The 12,322-nt window shown below is 46.2% G+C and overlaps 2 protein-coding genes across 3 annotated transcripts in view; one reads left to right on the forward strand and one right to left on the reverse strand.

Moving 5' to 3' along the window:
* kiaa0586 (KIAA0586 ortholog) overlaps positions 1-9,654 on the reverse strand; it is a 98,347-nt gene extending 88,693 nt beyond the window's left edge. Inside the window, exons 1-9 of the mRNA XM_083683549.1 lie at positions 9,298-9,654; positions 9,126-9,187; positions 8,967-9,033; positions 8,813-8,882; positions 8,429-8,633; positions 7,966-8,184; positions 7,044-7,242; positions 6,532-6,699; positions 853-979 (exon numbers count right to left, since the gene is read on the reverse strand). Coding sequence (XP_083539675.1) covers positions 853-979; positions 6,532-6,699; positions 7,044-7,242; positions 7,966-8,184; positions 8,429-8,633; positions 8,813-8,882; positions 8,967-9,033; positions 9,126-9,187; positions 9,298-9,625 — 1,445 coding nt within the window. The 5' untranslated portion in view covers positions 9,626-9,654. The remainder of the gene's footprint in view (positions 1-852; positions 980-6,531; positions 6,700-7,043; positions 7,243-7,965; positions 8,185-8,428; positions 8,634-8,812; positions 8,883-8,966; positions 9,034-9,125; positions 9,188-9,297) is intronic.
* Positions 9,655-10,433: 779 nt separating this feature from the next.
* timm9 (translocase of inner mitochondrial membrane 9 homolog) lies at positions 10,434-12,252 on the forward strand. 2 transcript variants are annotated; one of them, XM_083683178.1, is made up of 4 exons: positions 10,434-10,516; positions 10,982-11,039; positions 11,147-11,242; positions 11,579-12,252. In XM_083683178.1, the coding sequence occupies exons 2-4, from the start codon at positions 11,001-11,003 to the stop codon at positions 11,711-11,713; spliced, it is 270 nt and encodes an 89-aa protein (XP_083539304.1). In that variant the 5' UTR covers positions 10,434-10,516; positions 10,982-11,000; the 3' UTR covers positions 11,714-12,252. The 2 variants fall into 2 exon arrangements, with proteins under 2 accessions (XP_083539304.1, XP_083539305.1); XM_083683179.1 differs by lacking the exon at positions 10,434-10,516 and adding an exon at positions 10,647-10,816.
* The last annotated feature ends 70 nt before the right edge of the window (positions 12,253-12,322 follow it).

The following is a 12,322-nucleotide window of genomic DNA, read 5'->3' on the forward strand; positions in this document are numbered from 1 at the left end:
TCTCTCCCCCTCTTAGCCTTCCTCTCTGTGTGGAACATTTTCAGCCCTGGCTGCGTCGCGGCACTGCGCCTGGCGTAGTCAAGCGCAGGGGTTAATTTCCAGCTTCCGCTAAAGCGGCTGGCAGGCTGCCAGACAGATGGATTCTGGGAAAAAGGCGAGGCTTTGCCAAGTACAAACTGCCAACGTTAAGCAGAGCCGACAGCCTCCTCTCCCTCCTCCTCCAAACCTGGCAGCGGTTCAAAGTGCTCTCTCATTTGAGACGCTGGCGCCGTGCCACATGCATGCAGATTTACTTTACCCACTCTCAGATGGGGCTGGTAAATGCCGCCACCGTTGCCATGGGGATGGGAGGCGAGCGGAGAGGTCCTGTGAAGTACTGCCTCTCTTTCTGTCTCTGTCTCTCCCTCCCTCTCCCTCCCTCACTTGTTCTCTGTACAAATGCAAAAGTGGGACGTCCTGCATACATGCATGTGCACAATGCACACTCCTGCACGGACGCATATGCACGTGCAAGCATACACATCGGGGTGCATGCACACACGCGCACGTGTGCATGCACCCCGATGTATGCACACACACACACACACACACACACACACACACACACACACACAGACACAGACACAGACACAGACACAGACACAGACACACACACACACACACACACACGTCTGGGCCAGGTAGTATAATATACTGTATACTGCAGTATGATACACTGTAGATTCACACTTAGGTTTTGAATGAATGAGGGATATGCTCAAAATACTGAGTCAATCAATTTCTGTTTCATCCTGAAAAACATGACCATTCCTTTTCGCTCTCTCTCTCTCTTTCTTTCTTTTTGCCTCTTACCTGGATCGGTCCGGTCGGCCGTTGTCGCCGTCGGCCCGTGTTGCCATGGCAACCCCGGGCGACAGCATGCCTCTCGTCGTTGCAGAGCCGCGGTCGTTAAGGACTGTTTCCGGGAGCCGTCCATTTCCTGCTGGGGAGAGAGAGAGAGAGAGAGAGAGAGAGAGAGAGAGAGAGAGAGAGAGAGAGAGAGAGAGAGAGAGGTGCTAGCGTTCATCCTCTGACACCTGCCTCCCTCAGCACTTTCTATATCTGTGTTCTACATCTCAGAGTTCCAAAGGGTAAACACAGTCACTCAATGTCCTGATTGCCTCACCGGTGTCTCTCTGGGTTTATCATTGCATTATCAACAGAATTGCCTCATCGAGAGCATAGGTCTGTACATATCTAGATATAAACCATGTACACACAGAAAATCTATCAATGTCTGTTGGCTGGATACAATAATACTTTCCCTGCATTCCACTACTTCAAAGACTAGTTCATTTCCTAACAGGTTTATAACAGGGAGGCTGGTGGAGGCTCACTGTAATGCATGGAATGGAATGAGGAATGGTATCAAACATGTGTGTTTGATACCATTCCTCATTCCACTGGTTGATACCATTCCTCATTCCGTTCCATGCATTACAATGAGCCCGTCCTCCGATGTTCTACCTCCACCAGCCTCCCCTGGTTTATACAATCTGAAACGGGTTGAGTGACAGAGTGTTGATGCTGCAGCTCAGCTTGCCCAACACTGAGAGCAGTCACACACAAGGACCAGTGCAAAGCCAAGCCGCAAGTGTGATTAAGTACAGAGGAAAACAGTCCTTCCAAGAGGAGTCTACTCTGTTCCGGCCATGGCCGCCTCCTGCTGCGGAGGTTTCCACACAAACCCCAAACCACTTCTACAGCTGCTGACTGACGTCAAACAGCTACAGTGTTTACAGCTGGGGAACATCAGTACTGTTGTTGAGCTGTGAAAACACAGTAACACGCACGCGCGCACGCACACACGCACGCGCACACACACACACACACACCTTCAGAGCCTTAGAATGATGTGTCGTGACAGACTCTGGCTGGATAGGAATAGCAGATCAATAACAATGCAATTAGCCAATACTAGCGCAACCTCTCTGGACCAACCTCTGCCAACTCACTCACGAACTGAAAGAGTCAAAAGTCATGTAATGGACAGATCAATGATCTCTTCCATCCTTCCTTGTGCTTATTAACACAGGGAAGGATGAGAAGGGCTCTCTCTCTCTGTGGTGTAGTTTCTCATATCTCTCGTATAGACTGGTGCTTGTTCTCCTTTCACTCTTTTGGATACTTCTAGATTTCTGTGGAAACCTATTACAGGATTAATAGCCTTAGTCTGAGGCTCTCTCTCTCTCTCTCTCTCTCTCTCTCTCTCTCTCTCTCGAAAACCAGCTCTCGTCGAAAAACAGCCTCTTGAATTCAACGTTTTTAGAAGTGTGTTGACACTGTGCCCTCCATTACTGCGGCGCAGGCTCCTCCCCCCTGCTGGTCTGTCGTCAACTCTGCAGTGGCAGGTAAGGGTAATAACACAGCCTGCCAGCCCTGTTAGAAAGGGCATCACTATGGGGGAGTGACATGCCCGCCTCCCCCTCTCACCCCCCCCCATAGCATATATTAGGTGACACAACGAATAGGAACCAAATCAATGATGAGGGAGTTCAAATCCAATGGCCTCGGCTGAAAGGCAATTATAGAAAGGACCTTGGACAGAACGTGGCTTAACAAACCCCGTCATCTTAAATGAGGTGTTAAACGAGGTGTTCTGATCTTTTGGGGAGGAGCTGTTTGTTTGAAGCGGCCATAGTGGAGAGACTAAATGCACAATGGTGTTGAATGGTGGAATGTACAGTAGTGCTAATGCTATTGTAATCGTGTTTAATGTATAACAATGATATCACGTACAACATAATATAATACATACCAATAGGCTACGATAGACACATTTTTCTTCACCTATTACAAAAGGTGCAGGGGAGGCTGGTGGAGGTAGAAATGGAAGGACAGGCTCATTGTAACGCATGCAACGCATGATATCATTCCTCATTCCATTTCATGCATTCCAACCTTCACTGAAAAGGTGTGTATCTTGGCGACAGACAGCACCCCAAATGAGAAGCCTGGTGAGGTCACACACAGTAGGTCTTTATGCAGATCTGAAAAGCAATTACCTGATGTGATGGTCCTCACCAGAGTGGAGGAGATCCCCCCCTATCCAGACCTGATTACAGCTACAGTCTGTCATTCATCAGAATTAGGACCCAGCTGACAGACTGATAAATGTGTTTGTATGTGTGCGTGTGTGTGTGTTTGTATGTGTGTGTGTGTGTGTGTGTGTGTGTGTGTGTGTGTGTGTGTGTGTGTTTCTGCAGCTGGATGACTGATGATGAAACACGTTGAGATGACATCACGTTCTAGGAATGGGAGAGGCCTGTTTCTTACAGATACTTAGGCTTAGCTTGTGCTTTTCCTCCACAAAGACATGGCAGGTAGCAGTTTTCAAGGCATAAATCTATGACGAGGAGTGGGTGGACTGATGCAGAATGAGACACTATGTACTTTGAGGTATTTTGTTTGCCTGAAAGCAGCAACATCTAGGCTAATTAACACACAGTACCTCAACATACAGGCTACACCAGAGATCAGATATCATGGGATTTCATACAGCTAAACACACACACACACAGCCATGGTCATTGTTGTTACTCACAATGGAACTGTGCCTGCTGGTGATTGCTGATTGGCATAGTGAGATATACTGAGATTGACCAAGTTGAAGAGAAAAGAAACGATTGATTCTCAGACGACCATTCACATACCACCGCCCGCTCTGCTCTTTCCACCTAATCTGACCTGAATCATGATTAAGCCCAGAAAGGTTCTCGTCATGTAAACAATGGGGCTCTATACATCGACCAATGTGATTGGTGGATCGTGTAATGGCCTTAATGTAATTTCAAGGCAATGGGTTTCACATGAGGGGGTTTGATGTGCATGAGAAACAAAGGCCCAACGGCTAAATATAGCCAATTCCCAAAGAGAGAGAGCAGTCTGACAGCTGGGGAGAGGGAGGGAGGGAGGGAGAGAGAGAGAGAGATAGAGAGAGGCTGACGGGTAGAAATAGCATGGTTGCCATGACAACCAGCTTCCGAGGTAATACCAGCAGCAACAAAATGGTGCCACTTCAGACATCTTATATATAGCGTAGCACACTCACTGCCAAATACTACCACATTTCTCATTCTCTCTCTCTCTCTTACTCACAATCACACACATACCCCCACACACAACCACAGGCCTATACACACCCCCTGTCACATACACACCCATACCCATACCCATACCGAAGACACACACACACACACACCGAAAGACACATACACCGAAAGACACATACACACACACACCGAAAGACGCACACGCACACGCACAAACAAGAGCTGAGCCATAATTAACTCTCTGTTCGCTCCCACACACACATCCATCACCATGGGGACAACCAGTGGCACTCCTTTTCTGAGAAAGCAATTCCACGTTGTTGTTAGGAGATTGGATAGAGAGGGAGAGAGAGAGAGAGAGGACAGAGAGATTGAGGGAGGGAGGGAGGGAGAGAGAGAGAGAGAGAGAGAGGGAGAGAGATATTGGCAAGCAAAGGGTATCGTTCTAGGGAGACAGATTAGATTTAGAAGGGGGAGATTGTTGAAGCTCTCAGACAGCGTGTAGGAGAGACCGTCACTGACCTCTCCACCCCAACATGTAGCACAGCCCTGCAGCAACCACATTACTGCTGTGTTCGAGACAGAGAGGGAGGAGGAGGAGGAGGAAGAGGAGGAGGCGGAGGAAGAGGAAGAGGAAGGCTAGCCAGTAATGTTTTTATGGTTGAATGACAGAATGGATAAAGGACAAGTTCTCTGCCCTTCTCTCACCTTTCTGAATGTGTTAAAGGTAACGTTGTCAGTGGTATTCATGAGAACTGCTGAGATGGTAGATGTCAACCCCTGCTCTTCATATACAGTACGTTTCATATTTGACTTGCTGAGCACAGAGAGAGTGGTGCAATATCTGTATATCACAATATCTACTGTATCTAATTATTTTCCATCTACAATAGGTTATCTCATTAAACATTCATTCAAAAAGAGGTGTTATCAATAACAGTTTCAGATTTGACTTGCTGACTGAGTCAGTGACGCAATGTTTATACATGTGAAATATACCTCCAACCCTATAATTTTACTCGAAACACATTATTTTCCATATACATGGTATCTGACATGATGGTATGTTTTCAATAACCAAACCTCCATAGCAGTGGGGCTCATTGTAACGCGTGGAACGGAATGAGGAATAGTATCAAACACCACGTGTTTGATACCATTCCTCATTCCGTTCCACGCGTTACAATGAGCCCGTTCCTCCGATGTCTACCTCCACCAGCCTCCCCTGCTCCGTAGTGTGGTTCTATTCACCCGTGAGAGATGCTTGCTGTCTGTGTTTGCACAGCCGTGCACCGGGGACATTGTTCTCACCTGAATGGTTTCACCCTTAATGGAGTTTTACACCACGAGACAGAGAGCAGACCTAATCTCACCAAGCCAATGAGTTTTACACCAAGACAGAGAGGACCATTACTAACCTTCCCATGCGAGTTAATAGGCCTACATATAGGCAGTCAACACTGCTGCGCTACTATGAATTATGGCTGTACAGTTAATATATTCATCCAGTGGAACTCTTCTCCCTCAGGAATACAACCACTTCCCCTCTTTACTGTAAATAGAGGCTCTCTGAAATACTCTGTGCTCTGCTTGGGTCTAATTAACATCTCCAGTGTTTGGTATGGGAGGAAGTGTACATTCCTCAGCCTGCGTCTCGGGAGACGGAGTCAGCTGCCATTGTTGTCAGGAAGAGCTGTCTTTGGTGTTCAGCCAATAGGAAACAAACGCTGGGAGATTATGTATGATTGTTATAAACCATGACTGAGAGAGAAGAAGCGAGTGGCGATACGTGACACGTTATGATGGCGTTTTTTTTCGATGCATCACAGCAGAACAGCGAAAAGGTGCTAAAGCCGTATTTGTCCCATGAATGCGATTGTTCATTAAAGTCAATGGAATGAGAAATGTTTTGTTTTTTTTATTTATTGAAAATGGCCCCAGGGAAATGTGTTTGAAGAGTTCCTATGGTGTATGTGTCAATAACGGAAGGGTGTCAGGTTGCATAGTGCTGTAGCCTGTTCCTTATTAGTTCTAACAACTTGGAGAGAATAAAAGTTACATGTCGTGTTTTGTTTCTCATCAAACAGTGGCAAAGGGAAATGTTTTGTTCTTCTCAAGGACAGTTAAAGCGCATTTTGACATTGTACATCAAACCAGGTTCTCTTGTAAGAAATCTCATCCTTGACTGCTCACCCTCTCCTTTACCTGCCAAAAGATCTGAGTGACGCTACTGCCCCCTAATGGTACAGAAGAAAAACGTACGCAATAAAAGGCTAAAGTGAGCAGTAAATAGTTAAACAGCTTCATTGTTGCCAAATATGCTCTTGGCTCCAGCTCATTGGTAAACAAGGGGAAAATAATGAGGGGGGGAATTCTATAAATAACCTAATTAATTTAAACCAATTATTGCTGAAAAGACATTATTACTATTGTGACTAACCTTGGACAACGCGTGGTGTTTTCTGTGCCTTGGTGATGGAGCTGGAGCCGGGTTGCTTGGTGTTCTCGGTATTGTAGTTCCAGCGGGTGGGCTTGGGGATGACCCTCCGTGGTGCAGGGGTCTCCAGGGGGCTCTTCCCTCCACCCACCCTCCGCTGGCTGGCTGTGTCTGGGGAGGTTAGGGCAAGTAGAGGAGGGACTCAGCTGTTTAGCAGATTTTACCAGGGGAGGCTGAATGAGCCCATACTCCGATTTCTGCCTCCACCAGCCTCCAGTGGACTTTACATACTGTAGATTTGCAACTACTCAATTACCGTGTTAAGCAAAATAACATTTGTCCATTTATCTCCCTCTCTCTGTATCAATAGTATGCATCCATCTAATCTGTCAATGTTCCTACAAACTGTGGGAAAACATTGCAGAGGTCACTCATTCATACTACATGTCCCAATGTTTATGGGTCACACATCCCGCATTTAACAAGACACCTGACAGAGATAACATATACCCTACCTGCTGCTGAAACAGCCGAGGATAAATCCACAACCTCCAGGTGTGTGTGAGTGTGACCAGGCCGGAGGTGACTGGCCTGGGGGTCTGACAGAGGCAGTACTGAGGCAGGAGCAGGGCCGGCATTGAGGAGGGGAGGGGAGGTCACAGGGGCCTGGGCGTGGGCTGTCACGACACTGAGGGCTGAGCCCAGCAGATGGTTCTAGGTGGAGGAGGAAGAGAAGACACATATGGAAAACCGGGTTTGAGTGATAGACTGAAAGGGGTTAAAAACCGGGTTTGAGTGATAGACTGAAAGGGGTTAAAAACCGGGTTTGAGTGATAGACTGAAAGGGGCTCTGCATAGGAGTGAAGTTATGAGACACATACAGTATAGTACAAAAGCATGAAGTATATTGCTGGACTAAAGACAGACACACTCAAACTGAGGGATGAAAAATACAACATAGTATACATGTCATTACAGTGGTCTTACACCAAGGGAGGCTGGTGGAGGTAGGAATCGGATGATGGGCTCATTGTAATGTATGGAATGGAATTAGGAATGGTATCAAACACACATGCTACAATGAGCCCGTCCTCCGATATCTACCTCCACCAGCCTCGCCTGTCCTACACTCTTAGAACCATTTCCACAGAGTGGGTTCCACATGGCACGAAAAAGGGTTTGCCTAAAGGGACTGTTCTTTTGCACTGTTTAAATTATTTTATTGTCTGTCATTGAATGTTTCACTTAGTATGTCTTGTCTTATCTGTTGTGCCTGTGCACTTTATCTGTCTCACCGTGGGAGAGTGAGAAACGTCCTCTCGATTCCTTTGTATGTCTTGACGTGAAGAATTGACAATAAAGCCACTTTGACTTGACTTTGACGACAAGCCCCAAAACATTGGTTCTAGCTAGAACCTTTTTGTTCTAAAAGCGCACCTGCATTTCTATCTGTTGGCTCTGGATCCACTCCAGGTGCTGCAGTCTCTGCTGGGTCAGAGTACTGAGCTGATCCTCCAGCTGGGCCACGCGCTCCGAGGCTCTCCCCTCCCTGGTCCCCTGGATCTCCAGGGCCCGGCACGGGGGTCTGTCTGCCTCCAGCAGCCTTAGAAGCCCCTCAGACATTTGGGACACACGCGCCTCCATATCACTCTGAGCCTGGAGAAAACAAACAAAGAACACACACACACACACACACACACACACACACACACACACACACACACACACACACACACACACACACACACACACACACACCATGAGCGATCCTAGGATGAGGTGCAGCAGGTGCACAGCATTCTCGATGCTGGGAGGGGTTAAGCCCAGCAAGAGGCCTCCCCCTCTCACATCCTTATCTTCAAAGGACCCAGGAGGAGACCACTGGACTAGTTTCCACTACCTTGATGAGTGGTGCTGTGGCAGCGATGGCTGCAGCTGTGACCACCGCCGCAGTGGAGGCCAATCCCTGGTCCCCCAGGGGAAGAGAGACCGGCTGGGGTCCAGAGGGGAGAGAGGCAGGCTGGGGCTCCAGGGTCTGGCTCTGGGGAGGTCTCTGGTCCAGCAGCTGCACCTTTACCTCCCGCCTCAGTGGGGCGCTCTGACACCTGAGGAGCACAGGAAGGGAATCTCATCATGTATGTGTGATAACACTATAACAACAACGTATCACAAATGTATGAGAACAAATGAAACAAAACACCTGTAATCCAGACAGTAAGAATATCTCAGCGTTCTGACTGGTATGACATGTAGGTTACTGTATGTATGTATATGACATGGATACCTCTGTTTCAGAGCTGCCAGGATGGCTCCCTTCCCGCCAGCAGCATATGTGGATATCAACAGGTCATGGCCTGAGGGACAACACACCGTAGAGTTAGTAACGCTACACAATAGGACATATGAGATCAAATAGAATAGGAACTGAGGATTCTGACCCTTGTCTCCGCTGTCTTTAGTCTGGCCGGAAGATGAGGGGGTCTCCTTTCCATCTTTATTAGGACCCTGAGACAGAAAAAGACACTATCATGTGTGAGTTTTCATTGTTTCATAAACATGCAGATCAGAGTATCACATGAATAAGGCCAACAACCTACCTGGCTCTCTTTTCTCTGTCCTGTACGTGCCGCCATCTTGCCTCTGTGCACTTGAATCCCTTCTGGATCACACACAGGGGAAGAGACAAATGTTAGAAATCCAATGACTTATGACCATAGAGATAGATTCAGTTCTATAGCTATGACCCTGTCAAAGGGGTTTGGGGCTCACCTGAGTGTGAGACTGACGGGAGGTTTGCTCGCAGGGGAGGAGGGACATCTGGGAGGTGATGCTTTTGTTTCTTTGTCTGTTTTGGGTTGTCAATCACTGGTGGCTCGTCACTAGCGAGAGAGGGTTCAGTAACATCGCGCAACTTCTTGACCGTTATCTTTACCTGCTCTGTTCTATTAGATACGGTTGACACCGAAGCCGAATCTCTCTGTCGGTCGTAGCTCTGCTCAGGAAAGTGAATTCTGGTTGAACGAATCAAGACGTCCCCAGCATCAGAGCTGGACGTGGACTCATCAAGGTTTATATTCCTCATGAGAGTGTAAGCCATGTCTATTCTTGACAGCAACTTTGACAATATGTCTTGTTATCAACGTGACTCACCAACCGTCAGATGATTGCTGTGTCAATAATTTCGCCTCTTCAGGACTTTGAATTTCCCGCTGCGTGCATGTTGACGTAAACCGTCCCAGTGTCAGTGAGTAAAAAAAAAAAAACAGCTTTACGTTTTAGATACAGCATCAGAAAAAAAAGTTCCTGGATAAGTGTCCTTAGGAACAACCGTAACTCGCCGGTAAATGAAAGCAACATACAAGATAAAACCGAAGAACACAAAGCACAGCAACTGTTGCCGACAACAATAACTTGACAGCGCTTCCTTTTCTTCTTCTTCGAGGATGTTGTCAACTACGAGTCGCGTAGCGAAGCTAAATGTCGCCATCTGCTGTAGATAACTGGGGATGCACGAGCGAGAAAACGATAGCCCAAAGATAACCGAAAAATATAAAAAATATATATTTTATAATAATAATAATGCAGACAAAGCACACCAAAAATATATATGGATTTGTATGTTGAATACCCATCAGAACAGTGTTAAACGACTAACACAGTGGGGGACTATACAGTTATCATAACCTTGTATTACATCGGAGGCTTTATGCAGTAACACCAAATTCACTTTTCTTTGGATTCAATGTCGTTATTTTCGGCAAATTGCTTTCAGACTTTGACTCAATAAATATTTATGCTTAATAATTACAAAGTAGCATTTTATGTCAGTCAACACACTTCGTTTTAAGTGCGGCAATGCTATATTTGCACAATATTCTGTAAGATTTCAATGTTTGTCGAAACTGGTGCTGCAGCGCCCCTTTCACGACATGTCACATGTCCTTCGGAGCCTGGTTGGGTGAATGACTTCGCTGCTGTGCTGAGAAAGGTAATATTTCAATGCATTTCCTCCTCGCAACGTGTTGTCTAAAGCTACGCTGTTTATTCAAGCCTTGATTTGATTTACCTCCTGTCTATAGCCTGTAAATATTCAACACGCGCCATGTCATCTAATTGTAAAGCTTTTCACCAGATTTTGACAGCTAGTTAGCGCCGGTAGCTAGCTACTACAAATAGCATTGTTTGTACCTGTTGGCTGATTAAACAGGTTAATTAGCTGTGACAGGTAGAGCGGTAATGGTTGCATGATTGGTTTCAATAGGCATGCATGTTTTGCTGAAGCTGACAGGTATTACTATGCAATCTAGAATGTGTGGTGTGTGTTAGCAATCTGTATCAGTGTTATCTGACTGTAACTGTTTCATTCATTTATTAATTAATTGCAGGCTTTACTTACTTGTAACCTGACTGTATTATAAACATGACTCATGTACATGTATCTCCACTCCAACAGAAACCCCTCCAACTGAAACATGGCTGCCCAGATCTCAGAGACGGACCAGATTAAACAGGTGAGGTTCTCTCACTTGGCACATAGCATAGCATAGTATACTAAAGGCCTATTAACACCCCAACCCGTGTCTGACACATTAGTGATTGGTACGGTTTGTTTTGACAGTTCAAAGAATTCCTGGGCACCTACAACAAACTGACAGAGAACTGCTTCATGGACTGTGTGAAGGACTTCACCACCAGAGAAGTCAAAACAGAAGAGGTAATTACGTCCTTGATTCCTTCAAGACACTTTAGCCTGTGTTCATAAAGCCTATCAGAGTAGGAAGGCTGATCTAGGATTTTAGATGGGAATGAATCAGATGATATGATCCTAGATCAGCTCTCCTACTCTGAGACGCTTTATAAATACCGGCCTGTGTGTGTGTGGACGCAGTGACAACATTATATCACAATATTTCCCTCATGTTGTGAAGGTCAACATTGTGTATGAAAGTTAACAATAGCTCCTTCAGATGCAGCAAAAAGCCTTTGCTGTTGACATGGATGTGTACTTTATGTATGATGGTAGCCTAACTGTAATCTCTCCCTTTTCAAGACCACCTGCTCAGAAAGCTGCCTTCAGAAGTACCTGAAGATGACCCAGCGCATCTCCATGCGTTTCCAGGAGTACCACATCCAGCAGAACGAAGCCCTAGCAGCCAAAGCTGGTCTACTGGCACAGCCTCGGTAGGGATCTGTTACCCCTCCTCCTCCTCCATATGGACAGACAGCGTCACAGTGGCACATCCAGCCTGGTCACCACACAGCCTCCTGACCATCACAGAGGATCTAGTGGTGAACCAGGGGATAGATTCTAATGCCAGCCTTCCTACACCTGCTCTGGCCTACCTCGATGTCTCTGGCTGGGGTTGATGATTATGACGACGACTGTGTGGACTCTTCTATCTATCCAGAGGGCCGTGTTAACCCTCAGACAGAATAGCCTGGGTCATGACCTATCATGTTGAGTTCTGATCCTGGCAAAATGAGACAAAAAAAAAAGAAAATACATTTTTTTGTTTTTATAGTGTGTAATTTATGTGACAAGTAAGGTAAGATAATGACAAACTGGAGTATCAATAGTTTTGTGTCTCTTTTTGCTCTATGAATTCCTATTTGTTTCTGTATTGTATTATTAAATGTCTTCTACCGCCCTCTTGTCATACAGCTGTGCACTTCATTAAAGCAGGTTGTTTTCACATCAGCACATTGCTGAAATACCCCACTGTCTATAGTGTCCTCCTGCTTGACCTCTAACAAATTAAACATCTGCCACCTGTTGGGGGTGAACTGTCACTGC

Source organism: Argentina silus (genome assembly GCF_951799395.1).
Source record: "Argentina silus genome assembly, chromosome: 13".
Lineage (NCBI taxonomy): Eukaryota > Metazoa > Chordata > Actinopteri > Argentiniformes > Argentinidae > Argentina > Argentina silus.